This window comes from Herpailurus yagouaroundi, unplaced genomic scaffold (assembly GCF_014898765.1).
Source record: "Herpailurus yagouaroundi ecotype Mexico unplaced genomic scaffold, PumYag 160, whole genome shotgun sequence".
Lineage (NCBI taxonomy): Eukaryota > Metazoa > Chordata > Mammalia > Carnivora > Felidae > Herpailurus > Herpailurus yagouaroundi.
The window spans coordinates 37,070,427-37,093,595 of NW_024412401.1; the positions used below are offsets into that span (position 1 = coordinate 37,070,427).

The window sequence follows — 23,169 nt, forward strand, 5'->3', positions numbered from 1 at the left end:
AAAAAAAAAAAAAAAAGAAAGAAATACATTTGGTAGTGCCTGGCTGGCTCAGTCAGGAGAGCGTGTGGCTTTTGATCTCAGGGTCATGAGTTTGAGCCCCATGTTAGGCACAAGGATTACTTAAAGATAAAATCTTAAAAAAAAAAAAAATACATTCAGTCCCCAGTGCTCACACAGGTACATGAATACGTAACTGAAATAAAGAACCTGTACTAGGAGCAATTTTTCTTAATTTATTTGAGGAGAGAGAGACAGAGTGCAACTGGGGGAGAGGCAGAGAATCCCAAGCAGGCTCTGCACTGTTAGTGCAGAACCCGAGGAGGGGCTCGAACTCACAGACCACAAGATCATGACCTGAGCCAAAGTTGAACGCTCAACCAACTAAGCCACCCAGGCGCCCTGTAGGAGCAACAATTTCTCTTTTTCCTTCCTTTTCTTCCTTTCTTCCTTTTTTCTTCCTCTCTTCCTTTCCTCCTTCCTTCCTTCCTTCCTTCCTCCCTACCTTTTCTTTCTTCCTTTCTCTTTCTTTCTTTTGGAGATGCTGGTCTCCGAAAGGTCACCATTGCCCTGGGGCAGTGTTTATATCGGTGGTCAGAGATCATTTGTATTTTAGTTTCAGGGCAACTGCTACAGTTGCAGATTCCTGGCTCCACCCCAGATCTAGTGAACGAGAATTTTATCAGAAAGTGTGAATGCTTAACTACCCTCTCCCCCAACCACCTCAGGGAATTCCGAAGAATAAAGCTTGAGAGCCACACTTGGGAATTTATAAGTATCCTGAGGCCTTGTGTGGGGACTTGGGTCAAGCACCAGCACAGGAAGGGAAGGGGCTGATTCTTCAGTTCCAGTCCAACTCAGCCCCTGAGTTGATCCCAACTCTATAAAAGTAAATCCATTCCCACCCAAGCCCCTTGCAATTCCTAACCCTCTGCCTGAAGTAGTTCTGGTAATGTTGCTGCTGCTTCCCTGACTCCCGGCCCTCCCAGGGCCACCGACTGCTCCCCAGGACCACACCCAGTGAACAGGCCTTACTTTTCCCAAGGACCTTAACCCCTACTGCCTCTGGCCTCCAGTCGCTTTTCCTTCACACAAAATCACTTCTGTTTTCTTTGTTTCCTTGTAAGGTTTAATAGCCCTCTCCACCCCCACCCCTTAGAACAAAGAAATTCTAACGCCAGTCTCTAGTTATGGTGGCCCATTTCCAGCCCCACCCCTGGAAGAGGGTAAATGCTATGATGAAGGCTTCACCCTCCCACTAGAAACAACTTAAAAAAAAATTTTTTTTAACATTTATTTAGTTTTGAGAGACAAAGCACGAGCGGGGGAGGGGCAAAGAAAGAGGGAGACACAGAATCCAAAGCTGGCTCCAGGGTCCGAGCTGTCAGCACAGAGCCAGGCAACCCCGAGATCATGACCTGAGCTGAAGCTGGAGCTCAACCGACTGAGCCACCCAGGGCCCCTAGACATGACTTTTGATGCCAGGAGTGCTGCTTTCCCCTTGCAAAGTACCTCACACCATTTACATTCTGAAGGCCTGCTACAACTGTATTTACAGATCCTCACATACACAATAAAACATTTTTTAGCCTCTAGTGTATACCATACTCCCAACACCCAAGCTCGGCACTTTGCATACAAGATCTCATTTAATTCTTGAAGCAGCCCTCAGAGATAGATACTATTATCACTCCCCTTTAAAAAATGTTTGGGGCGTCTGGGTGGCTCAGTCCCTTAAGCGTCTGATTTGGGCTCTGGTTTGAGAGTTTGAGCCCGCCCTCCTTGGGTTTTGTGCTGACAGCTCAGATCCTGGGCCTGCTTGGGATTCTGTGTCCCCACTCTCTGTGCCCCTCCCCTGCTTGCACTCTGCTCCTCTCTCTCTCTCTCTCTCAAATATAAATAAAAACATTAAAAATTTTTAAATAAAAAAAAGATTTGATTGTAAATACTTTGGGGGAAATCAGCCTAATACAGATGTTTCTCATTGGACCTTAATATGCAGTTAAAAAATCATTAATCCTATTAGCCACAAATCAAACTTCCTGAATTCCAATCTCATTGCTACCAATTAGTAACTGTGACTCCTTGTAAGTTACTTAACCTCCCTAAAAATGGGGACCATCGTAATACTTTCCTTGTACTATTAACAGACGCTTAGCAATTGCAGCCGCAGTCTGTGCTCCAGATCTTATTTAATCATTAAATGCTCAGCACAAATCTGTGAGGCAGGTGCGGACGCTATCCCCATGTTACAGCCGAGGCCATCGAGGCGCTGTCTGGGAGCAGATAAATGGGATTTGAGCCCAGGTAGCCTACCACCAGAACCTAGCTTCTAGCTACTTGTCTCAAGTTGCCTCTCAAAAAGGGCTGCTGTATTACATGATAAAACGCTTATGAAGCGCTTAGCAAAAGTCTGGCACTTAAATGCTCAATTAAGTTTCCTACGGTCACATCAATGTTTGGTGTTTTATGTTAGTAACACGAATACAAACGCGATTTACGAAGACAGCCGAAGCGGTTGGACCCTGGGCGGGGGTCGGGGCTGGGGCGCGGACGCCTGGCAGCAGTCCACCTGCCGCCAGGGTAGGCCGGCAGGAAGCTGGGCGGCCGGCGCTCGGGGACACCCGTCGGGGGCCGGGGGCGGGGTCAGGGAGGCCCCGCCCAGCAGCCACCTGCGACAGGTGGAGCGCTCGGCGCCGGGCGCTCGGCCATGTCTGCGGAGAGCTCGGGGCCGGAGCCGGGGCCGCTGTGCCCCGAGCACGGCCAGGCTCTGAGCTGGTTCTGCTGCTCCGAGCGACGGCCCGTGTGCGCCGCCTGCACCGGGCTGGGCGGCCGCTGCCGGGGGCACCGCGTCCGCCGGGCCGAGGAGCGCGCGGAAGAGCTGCGGGTGAGCGGGCGGGGGCGCCGGAAGGCGGGGGGCGCCGGAGGGGAGGGGCGCCCGGATGGCGCGCCGTGAGGGGTTTGGCGGAGACCCGGCTGCCGGTCCAGGAGTCCAGGCTCGGCCGTGTCACTGCTGTGGAACGAGGCGGTAAGGGTGTGGCTTCTGGAGTCACGGGAGACGTGAGTTCGAATCCCGCCTCCCGACCTCCCTTGGAATCTCGTCTCTGAGCCTCGGTGTCCTCACGTGTAGTCTGAGGGCGCAGTTTTGGGGGTGGTTGTGTGATAGACCTAAAGTAATGGGTGAAATGCTCTTTAGCCTACCACAGAGTGGTAGGTCCAGCTGCCCCCTCCTCCTCCGTTGCTGTTTTGGGGGGTGAGAGCCGGGCCTGGCGTTGGGCAGTATGCGGTTCCACTGCTCCAGTTGCCCGGGACAGCGTGTGACCCATCCCCTGCCCTGGTGGAAGCTGACCTGAGATAAAACCCGGCTCTCCTATCCCCTCAGCCCCTGGGCTCAAAGCCCCTCCCCTCGTCCACTCTTCAGGCTTCCTAGTGAGGTGATTTCTTGTCCCTTTCGGGGTTGGCCTTGACTGCACTCCAAGCTGCTTTCACCTGGGTGAACGGAGGTGGGCGGGTTGGATCTTAGAAGGTTCCTGTTGGGGCGCCTGGGTGGCTCAGTCCGCTGGGCGTTCGACTTCAGCTGAGGTCATGATCTCACAGCTCCTGAGTTGGAGCCCTGCATCGGGCTCTGTGCTGACAGCTCGGAGCCTGGATCCTGCTTCAGATTCTGTGTCACCCTTTCTCTCTGCCCCTCTCCTACTCACGCTCTGTCTCTTTCTCTCAAAAATAAATAAACGCTAAAAAAAAAAAAAAAAAAAAAAAATTAAAAGGTTCCTGTTGGACCTCTTAATCTAGAGTTTCTCCCGACCTCCACTCCAGTTTACCCCCAGGCTGGTCACCTTCATCACCACCCCCCCTTCCCCACCCATCTGCTGAGATTGAGGAGCCCAAGTCACCCTGGGTTTTCCTCCCTCCTTCCGCCCTAGCTGTCACCCCTGGGGATTTCCTTGCCGTTCCATTAAGTGGCTTGATTTCCCCACCCTCACCCAGGTTCTGCCCATCTGTGAGGCCCTGAGGGCTCTCCCTGGGGACTCAGACTGGGGTGTAATAAACACACCCAACTGGCCTAGAGGGATTCACTTACTCAGTGACCCCTGAAAGCTCCTGGTTGGTCCTACCTGTCACCACTATCCATCCTCAATAAGTGGTGATGAAAATCAACTTGGGTAATGTGGTATAATAAACTTGCATAATGGATAGAAACTTTGAGTACCAAAGCCCTTAAATGTCCATCATCTCACTCCATCCAGACCAAGCTTTTGAAGTGGTATCCTATCTCCATTTTACAGATGAGGAAACTGAGGCCCAAAACAGGGCAGTAACTCCTCCAAGGTTCCTCATATTCAGGAGCTGGACCAAGGGAGTCATTGACTAGGCCAGAGAAAATTACCTCTTTGCTTCTGTTGAGACAGGAAGTGATGCTAATGGGTGTGAAATTTTAATAAAACCCTTTTTAAAAAGTTGCCATCAGAGCTGAATCTGAGTGGTAGAAGGGGATGAAGGCTGAGCAAGGGTGGCAGGCCTGGTGCTTGTTTTGAAATGAAGTCAGCCTTCTCTGAACCCCCCTGAAGCCCTAAGCACATTCTTCTCCTCTGCCTGGAGGGAGGTGTTTCTTGCCCTTTCTCCAGTTTTGAGCATATTATGGCATTTGCACACTCTTTCTGCTGTCCTTCTAGCCAGCAGACATTTTGCCTCAGGGCAAGATGGTCACTGAACTGGGCACCTGCTCAACTCCTCTCCTCCCTTCTGGATTCTTGTTCTGCAGCTTTTTGGAAGCTAGTCTCAATTTCTTTGGCCCTGTGGCGTGTGGTGATCACAGCTTCCTCCCAGCCAGCCCAGTGTGTGTGTGTGTGTGTGTGTGTGTGTGTGTGTGTGTGTGTGTGTGTGTGTGTTTCGTTTGTTTGTTCGTTCGTTTGTTTGTTTCCACTTAGTATTTGGACCAGCAAAGTATAAGACTAATTCCTGATTGTGGGGCTGGGGGAAGGCCTTGCAAGGGCTGCCTAGAAGAGGAGCTGAGTTGCCTTTTGACAGATGGAACTGGGGCAAAGCTCCAAGGGGAAGTAGTGGAGGAGCTGTTGGCCAGGAAGGAGGTCAAGTTCCTGGAGAAATGGAGTGGAAAAGCAGGGCCTGGCCGTATCTTCTTGGACAAGTTACTTCTATGGGCTTCAGCTTCCTCATTTCTAACAACTCTCCCCTGCTCTCCTGGGGGATGCTCCCAGCTTTGGGGGATGGGGACCACTGAACTTCGTGGGGTCAAAGAAGTGGATGTTCATTCATTCAACAAATATTTATTCGGGGCCTCTTATGTGTAGGAGGAACTTTCTTCTAGGTAGTGGGCCATAGAGAACAAGTCAATGTCATGGTGCTCTTGTTCCAGTGGTGGGGGGAAAAATACAAAAAAGTAAACAAACACATAATATGCAGGCAGAGAGTGATAAATGCAAGGGAGATATATAAGCAGAGTAAGGGAATGGTGTGTGGGGGTGGCCGGGGAGGGCTTGAGAAGGGGTGACCCTGAATGGAGTGGGGGAGGGGACTTGTAGATAGGTGTATATAGGGTACAGTGACTACTGGACGCAGGAGGAGCCACAGGTGCAAAGACACTGTTGTCAGGACAAGTTTTGGTGTGTTTATGGAACAGGAAGAAGGCCGGCGTGGAGAGTGCTGGGAGGTGACACTGGAACAACAGGCAGAGTCACATCAGACAGGGCCTTGTTGGCTAAAGTGAGAAGCTTGATCTCACTGTGAGGATGCTGGAAAGCCATTGGAGGGTTTTGAACAGGGACATGACCTGACCTAATTTCCTTACACAAGGTGGCAGTGGCTAACTGTGGGGGCCAAGCCCAGTGAGGAGGCTCTGATAGCGGCTTTTGTGACAGATAATGATGATCTGGGTAGAATAGCAAGAGTGGAGGTGACCAGAAGTGGCCAGAGGGGAGAGAGAGACAGACAGACAGACACTTTGGAGCCGGGGCTGATAGGATTCGCTGAGGGATTGAATACATGCAGGGTTGGAGAGTAACTCCTGGGGTTTGGTTAGGGTAATGAGGTTTTGTTGTTTCACCAACGGGGATAATTTAGGGAAAGGCCGTTTGAGAAGCCATGTTCTTCCACTCAGTTGTGGAGGATCGGGGAGCTGGGTTAGAAGGAGCATTGAGTGAGGGGCGCCTGGGTGGCTCAGTCGGTTAAGCCTCTGACTTTCGCTCAGATCATGATCTCACAGTTTATGATTTCGAGTCCCATGTTGGGCTCCGTGCTGACAGCTCAGAGCCTGGAGCCTGCTTCAGATTCTGTGTCTCCCTCTCTCTCTCTCTGCCCCTCCCCTGCTCTCTCTCTCTCTCTCAAAATAAATCAACATTAAGAAAAAAAAGGAGCATTGAGTGTATGCAGGAAAGTGACTGTAATGTTGAACCACGGTTTCAGAATAAGGAGAGAATCACCAAAAAAGTGGGTGATGAACACTGAAAGTGGTAAGACTGATATACTGGTGGCTCCTGCTAAGCTGAAGAAAGAATTGTTGGACTGGAGAATCTAGAGTTAGTGATGGAAGTGGTGGAAAGGGTGTGGGCCTTTTTTTTTTTTTTTTTTTTTAAGTTTATTTATTTATTTTGAGAGAGAGAGAGATAGCAGGTAAGCAGGGCAGGGGCAGAGAGAGAATCCCAAGCAGGCTCCGCACTGTCATCACAGAGCCCTATGTGGGGCTTGAACTCACGAACCATGAGATCATGACCTGAGCTGAAATCCGAAATCGAGAGTCAGACCCTTAACCAACTGAGCCACCCAGGTGCCCCAGGGTGTGGAACTCTTGAAATGAAGATTTTGCAGGTGCTATAGTTTTTAGTACTAATGAGGTCTGGGATATGACGGTGGGTGTGAGGCTGAGGTGGGGTAAAAGGGGAAAATCACTGGGAGAGAGTGAATGGATCCACGAGGATCAAGATGCCATGGGTGTCATTTGTATTGCAGAACAAGATTGTGGACCAGTGTGAGAGGCTGCAGTTTCAGAGTGCCAGCATCACCAAGTATGTGGCTGAGGTCCTGCCAGGAAAGAACCAGGGAGCAGTGGTAGGTAGTTATCTTTCCCCTCTACTCTGGACCCCTCCTAGGATAAGACTCCAGCCTTAGGGGCATGGACTAGCCTAGGATCCCTTCCCAACCTCACAGACTCAAACTGTGCTACTAGCAAAACTGGGTGCCCAGGAAGGACGGTTTCCCATCTCTCTGAGCCTTGGTTTTTGCCATCTGGGCAGAGAGGACTATTCCCAGTACCACACTGGGGCAAATACTGCTGGAAAACGACTTTCTTGGGGTAAAGGATCAGGAAGGGTAGCATTCTTCCACCATCTAAGTATTTCGTGGTCAGCCCCTGATTTACAAAATAACTTCAGGACTTTTACACTGAGTATTCTTGATGACAGCCTTACGCAGTAGGTGGCAGTTACATCCCTGTTTACAGATGGGGAAATGGGCCACATAGAGGTTAAGTGACTTGCCCAAGATCCACAGCCTCCTGCCAGAGTCAGTTCCAGGGTCTGGATCTTCGGACTCCCAGGCCAGTGCTCCTTCTGCTACCCCCACTGCGGATCCTTTATTCCGTTGCCCCATTGCCACTGCTGCATCTTCACTCTCAAGTATGTCCCCCACAGGTAGGGGCTATGAATTCTTTTGCACGTCCTCTCCCCTCCCCAACATGTACATGGAGCAGGCTTGACACTGTCTTAGTCAAGGTTCTTTTGATTGTGTAGAAGGAAACCCAGTTGAACTAGTATGAGCAAAACTATTCTGTGTCCATTTTTGCTTCTCTTAGCATGATGGTTTCTCTCTTTTTTCTATCCTTTTTTTTCTCGTTTTTTTTTTTTTAACATTAAAAATTTTTTTTTTTTACTTTAGTGACAGAGAGAGAGAGGGAGAGGGAGGGAGTGCAGGCCAGGGAGAGGGGCAGAAAGAGAGAGAGAGAGAGAGAGAACGAACCTTAAGCAGGCTCCACACTCAGCATGGAGCCCGATGTGGGACTCGATCCCAGGACCCTGGGATCATGATGTGAGCCGAGTCAGATGCTCAACCAACTGAGCCATCCAGGAGCCCCTTAATTTCTTGCCTTAACTGCACTGGCTAGGACCTGAGTACAGTGTAGCAGATGCTGACTTCAAGGGGTATACTCATCACATTTCATCATCTATGTATTTATTTAACAAATCTATTGAGTACCCACCACATGCCACGGGCTGTTGTTCTGTGTGCTAGAGATTCCACAGTGAACAATAAAAACATGTGAAAAATCCTGTTTCTGTGAAACTTACATTTTAGTCAGGAGGGAAGGATAATAACAATAAATACATGCTATGTCAAAAGTTGAAAGGGGCTACGGAGAAATATAATATGGGAGGAAGGATGTTCCTTGTTGAGAACGGGGGTTGCAGTTATAGATGCTGTGATCAGGAATGACCCAATTAAGTATTGATATTGTATTGATACAAAGTTTACAGAATGGACCATATATCTGGGGGAAGAGTTCTAGAAAGAGGGAATGGCAAGTGCAAAAGCCCTAAGGTGGGAGCGTATCTGGCACATTGGAGGAGCAGCAAGGAGGCCTGAGAGGTTGAAACAGAGTAAACAGGGGAGAAGGCAATAGGAGGTGAAGTCAGAAAGGCAGGGAGTGGGGGGGGGAGGTGGATAGCATCCAGAGGGGCTTTGCCCTTTTGTTTGGGTAAGGTGGGAAGTCACTAGAAATTTCTGAGCACAGTAGGATGACATGACTTAAGATTAAAAAGGAGCACTCTGGCTGCTGTGTTGAGAAGGGACCATAGGCAGCAAAGGTAAAAGCAGGGAGACTGAGCAGGAAGCTGGTACAGGAATCCAGGTGAAAGTCAAGAGTCGTGTGGATATGAGTGATGGTGAGGAGTGTCAGGATTCTATGTGTATTCTGAAGGGGGAAACAGTGAGATTTGCTGATGGAGTGGATGCAGGCAAGAAAGGGAGAGGAGGGGCAGGATAACTCTTAACTTTTTTTTTTCCTTAAATTTTTTTACTTGAGAGCTGGGAGGATGGGGTAGCCATTTACCATGGGGGAGAGTTACCCAGAGGTAAGAGCATGGGCATTCATCCATAGAAATGGAAGGCAGAGTATATGGACACAGGTGCAGGTCGATGGGTAGCCTGACCCAGGGCTCGATCCCACGAACCTTGAGATCATGACCTGAGCCAAGATCAAGAGTTGGACACTCAGCCGACTGAGTCACCCAGGCACCTCCTTAAAGTTTTCATTTAAATTCTTGTTTGTGTGTATTTAGTTCTATGCAGTTTTATCACATGTATAGATTCATGTGACCTTTCCCACAACCAAGATACAGAATGGTTCCATCACAAGGATCCCCTGTGTTACCCTTTTATCACCAAACCCCCTCCCCTCCATCCCCTGTATCATTGTTGTACAAAATTCTGAGTTTGGATTGCTAATCTTAGTTTGGGTTTTTAAAAAGGATTTTTGTATCTATACTCAGGAATGAGATTAATTTATGAATTTCATTTCTTATAGTCCTTTTCATATTTTGGTGTCAAGGTTATATAAACTCTATCCAATGAGTTGGGAAACAGAACTCTATTTTCACTGGAGGAATTTGTGTTAAGATTGGAATCATTGTGCTTTGAATATTTGGTGACACCCCCTGTAAAACTTTCCGGGCTTGGTGTTATTTTTGTAGGTTGGTTTTTTTTTTTTTTTTTTTTAATGAATTCTTTTTTGTTGTTGTTTTTTTGTTTATTTATTTTTGAGAGAGAGACAGAGTGTGAGCAGGAGAGGGGCAGAGAGAGAGGGAGACGCAGAATCCAAAGCAGGCTCCAGGCTCTGAGCTGTCAGCACAGAGCCTAAGGCGGGACTCAAACTCACGAACTGTGAGATCATGACCTGAGCTGAAGTCCGACACTTAACCAACTGAGCCACCCAGGTGTCCCTGTAGATAGATTTTTAACTACTGACTCATTTCCAACCATGACTATAGTATTCTTTCTTTTTCTTTGGTTTTAGTAAATTTTTTCTAGATAAATTATATATTTTGTCTATTTTAAAATTTAATGGCATAAAGTTGTTCTTAAATTGTGATTAAAGTTGCCACAGTTTTGTCTGTTTTGTTAGTCTTTTTGAAGAACCGGCTTTTAGTATTTTGATCCTCTCTTGTATCTTTCTTTCTTTTTTTTTTTTTTTGTTTGTTTATTTTTTCTAGTAATCTCTACACCCAGTGTGGGGCTTGAACTCACAACACTGAGATCAAGAGTTGCATGCTCTTCCGACTGAGCCAGCGAGGCACCCCTCTTTTGTATCTTTAAATATAAGTATATTATTATTTCCTCTTACCTTTCTTTTTTTTTTTTTAATTTTTTTATTACATTTATTTACTTTTGATAAAGACAGACAGAGCACAAGTGGGGGAGGGACAGAGAGAGAGGGAGATACAGAATTGAAGCAGGCTCCAGGCTCTGAGCTGTCAGCACAGAGCCCGACGTGGGGCTTGGACCCACGAACCGTGAGATCATGACCTGAGCCGAAGTGGGACGCTTAACTGACTGAGCCACCCAGGCGCCCCTTTCCTCTTATCTTTCAAATTTTTTTCTTTCTAATTTTTTAAAAATATATTCCATTGTTTTATAACTCCCTTAGCTGAACACAGTCTATACATTTTAGTCTGACTTCTTTCTCAAGGTCAGCATTTAGGCCAAATATTTCCTTCTAGGTATTGCTAGAGGTACCTCTCACAAATTTGATGCAAATTTTCCATTCAGTTATAAGTTGTTGGGTTTTTTTTTCTTTTTACAGTTTATTTATTTACTTAGAGAGATAGCATGAGCAGGAGAGGGGTAGACAGAGGGGGAGAGAGAGAACCCAAGTAGGCTCCGCACGGTCAGCACAGAGCTGGATGCCGTGCTCCATCCCATGAACTGTGAGATCAGGACCGGAGCTGAAGTCAGATGCTTAACCCACTGAACCACCCAGGTGCCCCTTTCCCACTAATTTCTAACTTAACTGCATTATAGTCTGCATATCAGTTGTTTGAAATTTGTTGAGACTTGCTTTATACCCTAAAACATGGTCACTTTAGGTAAATGTTTCTCTGTACTTAACAATATTTTTTTCTGCTAGGTTTACTGACTGCTGACAGGGGCATTTATAGTTTTACATCATGCTGTGGACTTGTCTATTTTTCCTAATAATTCTGTCCATATTTTGGTTTCCTTTTATTTTAACTTCTCTATGTACTTACATTTTAGGTGTATCTTATTTTTTTATTTAAAGAAACATTTTTTTTAATGTTTGTTTACTTTTGAGATAGAGACAGAGTGTGAGTGGGGGAGGGGCAGGGAGAGAGGGAGACCCAGAATCCGAAACGGGCTCCAGACTCAGCTGTCAGCACAGAGCCCGATGTGGGATTTTAACTCACTGACCGCGAGATCATGACCTGAGCCAAAGTCGGACGCTTAACTGACTGAGCCACCCAGATGCCCCTTAGGTGTGTCTTATAACTCGGTTTTGTTTCCTTTTTTAAAAAATCCAATCTGAAAAAAAAAATTCAATCTGATAATCTCTGCCTTTTACCTAGGGAGTTTAAACAGTCTATCACTATTGTGGTTGCTGATACACTTGGATTTATAGCTATCATTTTATGTTTTCTGTATAGTAGAAACATATAGGAGTTTCTATGCTTTTTCTTCCTTTCTTGTCTTTTGGGTTAATCAACCCCTCCTCTGTCTTTGTCCCTATATTCTTGGGGTGCCTGGGTGAATCAGTTGGTTGAGCGTCTGCTCAGGTCATGATCTCATGAGCTCACTGTGAGTTTGAGCCCCACATCGGGATCTGCGTTGACAACCTGGAGCCTGCTTTGGATCCTCTGTCTCCCTTTTCTTTCTCCCCCTCCCCGGTGTGTTCTGTCTGCCTCTCTCTCTCTCTCTCTCTCTCTCTCTTTCTCTCTTTCTCTCTTTCTCTCTCTCTCTCAAAAATAAGCGTATAAAAAAAGTTATACATTCTACTTGTGGTCTATTTTTGGTACCATTAAGATTTTAACACAAATATTTAATGTTTCAAATGACTCAACCTGAGTAATACAAGTACCATAAGAATGCTTTAACCTAGTAACCCCTCTGGTCTTACATGTTGTCCAATATTTTAGTTAAAGTACATCTTTTAATAAATTCTCCCATTCATAAGAAATATTCCATTTCTTTTTTTTTTTTAATTTTTTTTTTCAACGTTTATTTATTTTTGGGACAGAGAGAGAGCATGAACGGGGGAGGGTCAGAGAGAGAGGGAGACACAGAATCGGAAACAGGCTCCAGGCTCTGAGCCATCAGCCCAGAGCCCGACGTGGGGCTCGAACTCACGGACCGCGAGATCGTGACCTGGCTGAAGTCGGACGCTTAAACGACTGCGCCACCCAGGCGCCCCGAAATATTCCATTTCTGATTAGAGATGTCTTTATTGGGACATGGTAAGTTGAAAGGAGTGTAAAATTTTAAAATAAATCACAAGCTGCATTCAGGGCAGTTGAGTCTCTGCTCTCAATTACTCTGCTTTTCAGTTTCCTTTCTACTTTTGGAGCCCAGGGGATTTCCTTTATTTAGCTGCCAGAGCACCTTCACTTTTAAAAGGATGCTTTGGACTATTCCCAGCATTTCTGTGTTTGGTTTTAGGATGGTGTTTAGTTTATTCTGGCGTATCTTTGGGAAGGGAAGTTTTTTTTCTCTACTATCCTTTTCTGGGAAAGAGTGAAGAAATGTATCGAAATTGATTACAGTCTTCTAGTCGGAGAATATCTGATGCATCTCGGGCGAGGGTCTGTTCTTGAACCTGATCGCATACATAGAACAAACGCTGAGTACAGACACCCACCTCTGTGGGCAAGGCAGCAAGGTGGGATAGAGAGAACAACAGCTCATGTTATCACTTATGTGCCAGGCTTTGTTCTGTTAACTTTGTATGTAGTAACTCATTTAATCCTCACAATAACCTTATGAGGTAGGTACTATTATTCTACTCATTTAACAGATTAGAAAGCTGAAGCACAGGGAAGACAAGTAACTAACATGCTCAACTATTCCACAGGTGGTAAGTAGATGGGCTAAGATTTAAATCTAGACACAGTGTCTAAAGCCTGATTTCCTAAGTACTTGTGTTATGTGGTCTCAGGGAACACTGAAATTGGAGTCCAAACTCCTGGGTTCACTTAGGCCATTCATTCTCTTCCTCTTCATTGGGCAAACTGTGGGTCTCTGTTTCTTCTGTAAAGCAGGGACCATTATCTCCTGCACTTGGCCTGTGAGTGCTACCAAGATATGTTTGACTTAGGAAAACTTTCCCCTCAGTCATTCAGTAAATATTTGAGTACTTCCTGTGTGCCAGACACTGTGCTAATTACTAGGAGTCACATCAACGTCACTGGAGAATTGATTTCGTGCCTCCTGTGAGACAGATAAGAATTCTACCAAGGAAGCCATTGGAGTGGACAGATTTAGGAAGTAATGAGCTTTTTTTCACTCAGACAGAGTCAGAATATCAGCTGGACTTCTGTTGGTATGGATCCTGTTGATGGGGATGACTTTGTAGGCCTTCTGCTCCGCAGTTCTACAGTTCTCTGACCTTGGTCCCTTGGCCTTGGTATTGTCAGCTGGGAGATAATGGGTTCTAGTTGATCTCTAGACCATGCCCAGCTCTTCGATTCTGCGATCCTGCCTCTGTGAGATATGACCTGGATGTCTGGATCTCACATTTCTTTACCCTAAACCAGATTTGGGAACTCTTAAGGCTGAGATGGCTTAAACACAGTTTCTTCCATTACCGTGCCCGTGGCGGACATTGCAAATCAATCCCAGCATTCCTAAACACTGAGCCCAAGTCCTCTTCATCTTGACCGGGCTTCGCCAGGACCCCGATTCCTTGTCTTATCCCTCATCAGAGCACGGCCAGCGCGGCACGGGAACTGGTCATCCAGAGGCTGGGTCTGGTGAGGAGTCTGTGCGAGAGTGAGGAGCAGCGGTTGCTGGAACGGGTACACGGCGAAGAGGAGCGGGCCCACCAGAGTATCCTGACACAGCGAGTACACTGGACTGAGGCACTGCAGAAGCTTGACACCATCCGGACCAGCCTGGTGGACATGCTCACCCACCTGGATGACCTCCAGTTGATTGTAAGTCAGGCAGGGGTGAGGACACAACCAGTGAGTCAAATACCCCCAAAGTTTAAAACATCGAGAATGTTTATGAGGTAGGAGCTGGGTAGATAAGGATACTTTGGAGCAGGGATGAAGCAAGGGAATGAAATTATATGGATTTTTTTTTTTTTTTTTTTTTTTTTTGTACCTGACAGCTATTCTTTCAATAGTGAGCAAGTATTTACTGAGTATCTGCTATGTGCCATTGTGCCACAGGGTGGAGTTATAGGATACAGCTGTTAGTACCCCACAGCTTTAAGAAATACACAAACTGACAACTAGGATAATGGAGGGTTATGGCCCATAGTAGAGGACCTCACAGTCCAGGCTTGGGGGTGGCAGTGGTCAGGGTGGGCTTCCTGGATGGAGTAACTCAGAAGCCGGAGCCTGAGAGATAAGAGGAGCAGCTACGTTAAAGGAAGTGGAGAGGTAGAGAGGGTTCACAAATGTGTAGGGGGAGGGAACTGACAAGACGTCCTTAATCTGACCACCCAGAAACTACTATCGTTAATATTTTGGTACATATCCTTGCAAAATACTTTATATAGATATGCAGATACTTGCTGTTTTAATGGGCTGGTTTGACATCGGAGTAAACATGCCACAAAGAGAAATGAGGATGTGGAACAACTGAGCTGTTCTTCACTGCGGTTCAAGTAGGGCAGTTTGTGGAATGCCCTAGATTGTGCATTCATTTAGCCACACAGCTTTCAGGGACAGAGTACATTCTGTCCCGAACACTGGGACAGTCACATTAGAGGATTCAGTAAGAGTGCCAGCCATCTAGGAGCTGACAGTCTTGGTGGGGGTGAAACGTTAGTAAATATGTGAGTGTCCTCAAGTGTTACTTAGGGAAACTGGGGATGCCATGGGGCACAGCAGACAGTCCCCACTCAGACAGTGATTCATTCTGAGTGCACGATGGGAAGGTGCGCAGAGAAGAACCCAGATAGCTTTGTTTTGGGTCTTCAAGCAGGAATAGCATTCTTGTCCTAGGGTCTGTCCACATGGCACATGTCCTCCATATGCCAGTTGAGTACGTTCAAGTCTTGACTACCTGCTGACGTCCTGGTTCCAAGCCTGACTCTGTTTTCTTTTCTCACAGCAGAAGGAACAGGAGATTTTTGAAAGGTGAGTATGGCCCCGTAATTTGCTTGGGCAGTCACGGAAACCGTTGCATTCAGGCCCTGCTGCTCTTGGGAGAAAGCCCAAGGTGTGCAGCTGAGTGGCTTCCCTGGAGTCATGCTCCACGGATAGGAGTCTTCCTGCCCCTAACTTGGAGAACTTCTTTAGATCCATGTGGAAGGGTAGTGAAATAAATACTTATTAATCAGAGGTTGGCCATGGGCTTTCTTAAATGTTATCCTATGAAAAAAAATACCCAGGGGTGCCTGCGTGGCTCAGTCGATTAATCATCCGACTCCTGATCTCAGCTCAGGTCTTGTGCTCAGGGTTGTGAGTTCAAGCCCTATGTTGGGCTCCATGTGGGGTGTGAAGCCTACGTTAAAAAAAAAAAAAATCCAGTTACCCTGTTGGAGTGTTTTACATCCCCCATCTACAGATGAAAATACTGATGTTCCAAGATGGGCAGGGACTTGCCTAAGCCCCAGAGTTGGGGCATGGACCGATACCCGACACCTGTCCCACCACTGTCTTCCCTGCCTCACTCTCCCCTTCTCTGACAAAAGAATCTTTGAGGGGCATCTGGGTGGCTCAGCCAGTTAAGCATCTGACTCCTGATTTCGGCTCAGGTCATGATCTCACAGTTCTTGAGTTTGAGCCCCTTGTTGGGCTCTGCGCTGACAGCGTGGAGCCTACTTAGGATTCTCTCTCTTTCCGTCTCTTTCTGCTCCTTCCCTGCATCTTCTCTCTCTCTCTCTCTCCCCCCCCCCGCTCTCTCCCTCCTTTCCTCTCTCTCTTTCTCTCAAATAAATAAACTTTAAAAAAAAAGAATCTTTGAAACTTAAGTCTGTATTACCACTCAAAATTTGCATTTTAATTAAGCAGTTATAAAAGCATTTCACCGAGTTCTTCCTAGGTCCTGAAAAGCTGAGAGCCAAGAGCCTGAGGAAGTAGCCAAGAAGATGTAATTTTCCAGGCAAAGAAATTAAATTCTTGGGGCGCCTAGCTGGCTCAGTGGGAGGAGCATGTGATTCAGTCTCGGGGTTGTGAGTTTGAGCCCCACATGGGGTGTAGGGATTACTTAAATAAAACTTTAAAAAAAAAAAAAAGGCTAAGGAACAATTCCAGATTAAAAGAGACCAGATGGATCAAGAAACAAACAAAAACCCACACCAAACACTTTTAAGAACTTCTGTGGCACAAGTGGCCACGTTTCTATGCACTGGATGTCAGATATAATAGTAGTGTGTCAGCGTTAAATTTCTGAACTTAATAGGGTTTCTGTAGTTGTGTAAGAGACTGTCTTTGTTCTTGAGAACAAGATGCTGAAGTATTTAGACATGAAAGGTCTCACTTTCTGCAACTTATTCTCAAATAGGTCAGAAAAAAAATAAGTGTCATATATTCACTCATTAAATAGATAGGAAGAGAATGAGCAACAGACCAAGAAAGAGAGCAGATTTTTTAAAAAGAAAAAAAAATTCTTACATCTTCGGTGAGAGATTGCAGAGCTGTACTTGAGGAGCACAGACCATGCTTGTATATTTTAAATGTTTATTTTTGAGAGAGAGAGAGCATGCAAGCAGGGGAGGGCAGGGGGGCGTGCAGAGGGTTTGAAGCAGACTGCTGACAGCAGAGAGACCGATGCAGGGCTCAAACTCATGAACTGTGAGATCACGACTTGAGCCAAAGTTGGATGCTTAACTGACCGAGCCACCTAGGTGCCCCCATTCTTATACATTTTTATATTTACAAAATTTTTTAATGTTTATTTATTATTTAGAGAGAGAGAAAGAGAGACAGAGTGTGAGTGGGGAGGGGCAGAGAGAGAGGGAGACAAAATCCGAAGCAGGCTCCAGGCTTTGAGCTGTTAGCAGAGAGCTTGAACTCACGAACCACAAGATCATGACCTGAGCCGAAGTTGGACACTTAACCGACTGAGCCACCCAGGTGCCCCTATTTTTATATTTAAATTTCAGCAGTAATACATGTGCATGAGAGAAAGAGAAAACATGCCACCAATATAAAAACATGTAAAATTTCAAATGTCTCAGGGCACCTGGCTGGTTGAGATGGTAGAGTATGTGACTCTTTATCTCAGGGTCATGAGTTTGAGCCTCATGTTGGTCATAGAGATTACTTAAAAAATTGAAACATTGTAAGTGTCTCCATCACCCCTTCCCAATCCTGTTCCCTGGAGGTGATCAGTTTTAACAGTCAGATGTGTGTGTCTTGTGGACTTTCCTATGTAGATAGAATCCTAGGGGTGGTTACCACTCAAAAAAATTTTTTTAAGTTTATTTATTTTGTGAAAGGAAGTGGGGGGAGAGGCAGAGAGAGGGAGAGACAGAATCCCAAGCGGGCTCCGTGCCCTCAGCACAGAGCCCGACATGGGGCTCGAACTCACGAACTGCGAGATCATGACCTGAGCCAAGATCCAGTGTCAGACACTTAACCGACTGAGCCACCCAGGCACCCCTAAAAAAAAATTTTTTTTTTTTTTTTTTACCAGTTTGGTTTGTTTTATACTTGCTGTTCTTGAACTTACCAGGTTCTTTTGGAATCTCTCCATATCAGTATGTATAGATGTATGTCACTCTTTGGAAAGTCTGTGAAGCGATGCCCCCAATTTTATTGTCTCCTTTAAGGCTTAGCTTGTTCCTACTTTTTCCCTCTTAGAATCATTCCACACGTCTGCTAGTCTTTCCTTTCTCCTTTACCTTCTTCATCTTCCTCTAAAACTGTCCTGTCTTTAATTTCAAGTTGCTCTGTGTTTTTGAAAAAAAAAACTGATCTTTGATTTTTTTGTTTTGAAATATTTCAAACATAGAGAAGAGTTGCAAAAATAGTACAACAAACTATCCCTAGAAAGCTCTATTGTTAACATTTTGCCACATCTGCTCTCTTTCTTGGTCTGTTGGTCATTCGCTTCCTATCTATTTAATGAGTGAATACTTAACACTTTTTTTTCTGACCTATCTGAGAGTAAGTTGTAGAAAGTGAGACCTTTTTCAGCATCCTCTCTCAAGAACAAAGACAATCTCTTACACAACTACAGGAACCTTCAGAAAATTTAATGTCGACATAATACTATTATATCTGACATACAGTCCATATTTAAATGTTGCCATTTGTGCCACAAAAGTTCTTAAGTGTTTGGTATGGTTTTTGTTTCCTGAACCATCTGGTCTCTCTCTCTCTTTTTTTAAATGTCTTATTTATTCTTGAGAGAGAGAGAGAGAGACAGAGTGCAAGTGGGGGAGGGGCAGAGAGAGAGGGAGACACAGAATCCAAAGCAGGCTCCAGGCTCCCAGCTGTCAGCACAGAGCCCGACCCTGGGCTTGAACTCACGAACCATGAAATCATGACCTGAGCCAAAGTCAGACGCTAAACCGACTGAGCCCCCCAGGCGCCCACCCCCCCCAATCTGGTCTCTTTTAATCTGGAATTGTTCTTTAGCCTTTGTTTTTTCTTTTTAAGTTTTATTTATTTAAGCAATCTCTATACCCAACATGGGGCTCGAACTCACAACCTTGAGATCAAGAGTTGCTTGTTCCTCTAAGCTGGCCAGGCGCCCCTGTTCCTTAGCCTTTTAAAACAACAACAACAAAATACTTTTAAAGAGCCTAGAACAGTTTTATAGAATATCCCTCAGTTTTGATTTATCTGCTGGTGCCACATCCATGTCTGGGCTCGGCCCTGGCTGCCACAGCAACAGGTCCGGCTGCACAGACAGGCATTCGGATCCCAGCCCCACTGCACTCCCACTCCTTTGGGGTCACAGTTTCCCCTTCTGAACCATGGGGTGCCGGACCAGCTGGTTGTCTAGACGCTAGTGTCTGCCACTGGCCCCAGCTTTGCCTTGGGTTAGCTCAGCGCTGCCAACACAGGCGCTCCTCTTTCCTCCCCACCTGATGGCTGGGGCTTCTCCAGCCCCAACTTCAGCGCTTTGAGAAGATGGCAACAGACCCTCTCTTGTCCTGACCACAAAGGGCCTTTGTTACCACAGCCTGCTCTCAGCTTTCCTAGGGCTCTGTCCATCTTGCTCCTCCCAAGCCAGGACAGTCAGTGACAGTCTCGCAAAGAGCTTGCATCCCTAAGGAGACATGCCCCACCCTCTCTCCCTGCTCCTTCACTGTGGGCAGGGCCAGGAGATTTGGGGAAGAGTGCGTGCCCTCAGAACTGCTGCCTGATCTCAGGGTTGGGGGCGGTGGCAGAGCTCTTTCTCAGCACCCAGTTCAGGTGTCTGCAAAGCTCAGTGATGGACCCTCACTTTGTCCTACACCCCTTAATCATTTTCATTTTAGATCAAGGGAGAAATTATGTTGAGGGGTGCCTGGACTCCAGACTGGGTTTGTTCTATTTCTGCATGGAGGCAGCACTTGAACCCAGCTCCCCATTTTAAGCGGAGTGCGTTCTCTGAATCTCTGTTCTTTCCTGTCAAATGGGATAACAACTACCTCCCAGGTTATAGCAAAGATTACGTGAGATTCTACAGAGAAAACCTGGATACTTAATAAATGGTAATTCTCCCCTCCTAGGCATCTTCTGTTCCCATATTCCCTCCAGCCAAACCCAGTGCCCTTCTGAGCCAAGGAGAGGTAGCTATTGGGAGCAAAGCACCAGAACTTATTTATGGTTCGGGTGATAACTGATAGTCCCTTCTTGTGGGATCTCTCAAAGGTGTTTGCATTTTAAGAGCAGAGGAGCGGCTGTACCTTCTGACCAAACCAATAGGTTTTGCTGCAGTAGGTTTTGGAAGGAGGTGAGATTTTCTCTGCACAGGATGGGGGAGTGGAAAGACTGGGGTGTAAGAGGCTCAGGTCGCATCCCTGCTCTGCTGCTAACTTAGAGACATAGCAGGTTGCTTCCCCTGCAGAGCAGACAGACTCCAAGTTCTACCACTGGCACCAAATATTTACTTCCCTGGAAATCATCTGCCTGGCTGGAATTAATGTTCCGGTGGGGGGGGGGGGCATAAGGGGAAAACCCATTTTTCTGTTTGGCTCAAACCTCCTTTGGGGGCTCCTGTGTGGGGCTGGCTGCCAATCTTGGGGTCACCCTCATGGGAAGATGATTTTATTTATTTCTGTCTAGTTTTTTGTTTGTTTGATTGTTTGTTTTCCTCCACAAGGACTGAGGAAGCAGAAGGCATTTTGGATCCCCAGGAGTCGGACAAGTTAAACTTTAATGAGAAGTGCATTCGGAGCTCACTACTTACCCAACTCTGGGTGACCGCGGTTCTCGGGTCCCTCTCAGGTTAGGAGCTGTTAGGGCCCAGCATCAGCTGAACACCTGGCTGGCTGGCTGGCTGACTGGCTGGGGGGTTGCTGCTGGGTCAGGCTGGGGACCAGAGCATCTGGCTCGGTAGCTAAGCACCGAGTGACGCTGGATGCAGCCTTGTTGGTGGAGCCAAGGTTCTGGACGGGCTTGGGGCAGCTGGGCCAGGTCCTTTCCGTTTCCAGACTAAACTGCTCTGTTGGGCCTAAGTGATATCTTGTTCCCAGAAATCACATCTATGTCCTGCCCTAGTGGGACAGCTCAGTATTCTTAATTGGAACCTTAGTTTCTCTTTAAAAAGAGATCATTGATGGCCAACTGGAAAGCATCTGGAGCGAGAACGGCCCTGCCTGGATTCACCTCACTTGTTCACTTAAACGCTGCTGACTCAGGCAGACCGTGGCCTGGCCTTGTGCCGTATGCTAAGGCCTCAGATGTGAACGCCACACGGTCTTTCCCTGCAGGAATTCCCTCCTAGTGTCAAAGTTCTCAAAGCAGAATCCCCCAAGCTAGATGGAAGCTTCTGTGTTCCTAGTTGTCGTGTTTGCACGATTCACAGAGAGGTTTGGTTAACGGATTGAATTTTTCCTCAGTTTTAGCCCTCCTCCCCCATGGGTTAGCCTAAAATTTTTAGTACAAGCTAGAGCTTGTCTTCTGTAGATGCTGGTATCAGAGAGTGCCCAATTTGCCAGCAGTCCCACTTAGTTAGTTGTTGGAAAAGTGCGTATCTGATGCTTCCTGGCTCCCAGGGGTCATTCCCCCAGGACAGGTCTGATCTGGAGGCCACAGATAGGCCCAGCTGGAATCACTGCAGTCGATGCCGGATGCTAGATGTAGGAACAAAATCTTCATTTTGCCCTGCTCCCAACTAGGTGTGTGACTTTGGGCAACTTGCTTCTCCTCTCTGGGCCTTATTTCTAGTTTACAGATGAGGATCCTGGACTAATAGTAACTACTGTTATCATGGCCACGATTTATTGAGCACCTATTAATACTGGGCACTTTGTAGGTATCATCTCATTTAGTCCTCATGTCCACTCTGTGGTAAGTCCTATTTATCCCCATTTTACAGATGAGGGAACTGAGGCTCAGAGAGAGTAAATGGCTTGCCTGAGGTAACACTGCCACTGGGTGGTGAGGGAGCCCTTTGCTGCCTGGCAGGACCAGGTTAGGGCTGAGGTTGGCCTTGGGCAACTCTGAGAATTGTTTCTGGCAGGCACAGAGGACGTGCGTATTGATGAGAGGACCGTCAGCCCCTTCCTGCAATTGTCAGACGATCGAAGGACCCTGACCTTCAATGCCAAGAAGTCCAAGTCCTGTGCAGATGGCCCGGAGCGCTTTGACCACTGGCCCAATGCCCTGGCCGCCACCTCCTTCCAGGCTGGGCTGCACACCTGGATGGTGAACGTCCAGAACAGTTGTGCCTATAAGGTGGGTGTGGCCTTAGGCCAGCTGCCCCGAAAGGGCTCTGGCAATGACTCCCGGCTGGGCCACAACGCCTTCTCCTGGGTCTTCTCCCGCTATGACCAGGAGTTTCGTTTCTCGCACGCTGGGCAGCACGAGTCCCTGGCACTGCTGCGTTGCCCCGCCCAGCTGGGCGTGCTATTGGACTTGCAGGCACAGGAACTGCTGTTCTACGAGCCGGCCTCGGGTACGGTGCTCCACACCCACCACGCGCCCTTTTCTGGGCCCCTCTTCCCGGTCTTTGCCGTGGCCGACCAGACCATTTCCATCATCCGCTGACCTTTGGCCACGGGGAGCCCAGGCCTCCTCCCTACTACGCCTCCAGGCCATGTTCCTGCCCAGTGTCCTTTTCCCAAATGTTGCCCTGAAGGGACAGCTTTAGGAGGGGTAGGGATCCATTTCAGATCTGGGTACAGCTGTTAATTGCGAGGTATCTACAGTAGGCCTGCTACTCCCTGGCCTTAGTCTCTCCCAAATCCACCATACATCAGCTCCTCCGAGGGTGTCTCGTTCACCACTTTATCTCTGGCATCCGGCATGGTGGCTGGTGCCTAGTGATTGTGCAATAAATATTTGGCGAATGTATGGACGGATGGAAAGGTGCCTGGTGTATGTGGTAGACTCTTCTGGGAAAGCACAGCCTTCCAGCCCTCTGCCCCCAGCTTGGAGCATGTCCTGTGGCTGAAACTCTTTCATCCCTCAGTTTGGTGCTTCTCAGTCCTTTTCCTGACAAGGCACAGAGAGAACATCTTTTTCTAGCACACGAGGACAACCTGAAAGGGATCCCAAACTCCTGCTAGGCTGCTCTTGGCCACAGGGGGCGCTGTGTCCCACCAGGTCCAGCCTGATGGTTCAGAAGACTGAAGGGATCCTACCTACAGGTAACTCGACCGCAGCACATCCATTGGCAGCTCTGCCTCAGACTTGGCAGCTGAGCTCGGCTGTGCCCACCTGTGGTCACAGGGATGAACTTTTCCCCCACCAAACCCCCCCCTCCCTGCCCAACATAATGTGGAGACCTGGGGTAAGGGCTTCAAGTCCTAGAGAGAGCTGAGGGAGTAAGAGGGCCAGCCTTACCGAACACGTATGTTATTAAAGGTTTTACAAGATTGAA

The 23,169-nt window shown here is 47.3% G+C and overlaps 1 protein-coding gene across 3 annotated transcripts; it reads left to right on the forward strand.

Annotated features, from left to right (window-relative positions):
- The first annotated feature begins 2,677 nt into the window (after positions 1–2,677).
- Positions 2,678–23,169, forward strand: BSPRY (B-box and SPRY domain containing). Of its 3 annotated transcripts, none has more exons than XM_040482022.1 (6): positions 2,678–2,884; positions 6,961–7,059; positions 13,935–14,165; positions 15,298–15,320; positions 20,446–20,570; positions 21,808–23,169. In XM_040482022.1, the coding sequence occupies exons 1-6, from the start codon at positions 2,708–2,710 to the stop codon at positions 22,332–22,334; spliced, it is 1,182 nt and encodes a 393-aa protein (XP_040337956.1). In that variant the 5' UTR covers positions 2,678–2,707; the 3' UTR covers positions 22,335–23,169. The 3 variants fall into 3 exon arrangements, with proteins under 3 accessions (XP_040337956.1, XP_040337957.1, XP_040337955.1); XM_040482021.1 differs by having other exon boundaries at positions 2,680–2,884; positions 15,295–15,320; XM_040482023.1 differs by lacking the exon at positions 6,961–7,059 and having other exon boundaries at positions 15,295–15,320.

Coding starts and splice junctions, on each gene's coding strand:
- BSPRY (XM_040482021.1), top strand. CDS start 2,708: ATGTCTGCGGAGAGCTCGGGGCCGGAGCCGGGGCCGCTGTGCCCCGAG. Junction 2,885..6,960: donor AGCGCGCGGAAGAGCTGCGG/GTGAGCGGGCGG, acceptor TTTGTATTGCAG/AACAAGATTGTGGACCAGTG. Junction 20,571..21,807: donor GGTTCTCGGGTCCCTCTCAG/GTTAGGAGCTGT, acceptor TGTTTCTGGCAG/GCACAGAGGACGTGCGTATT.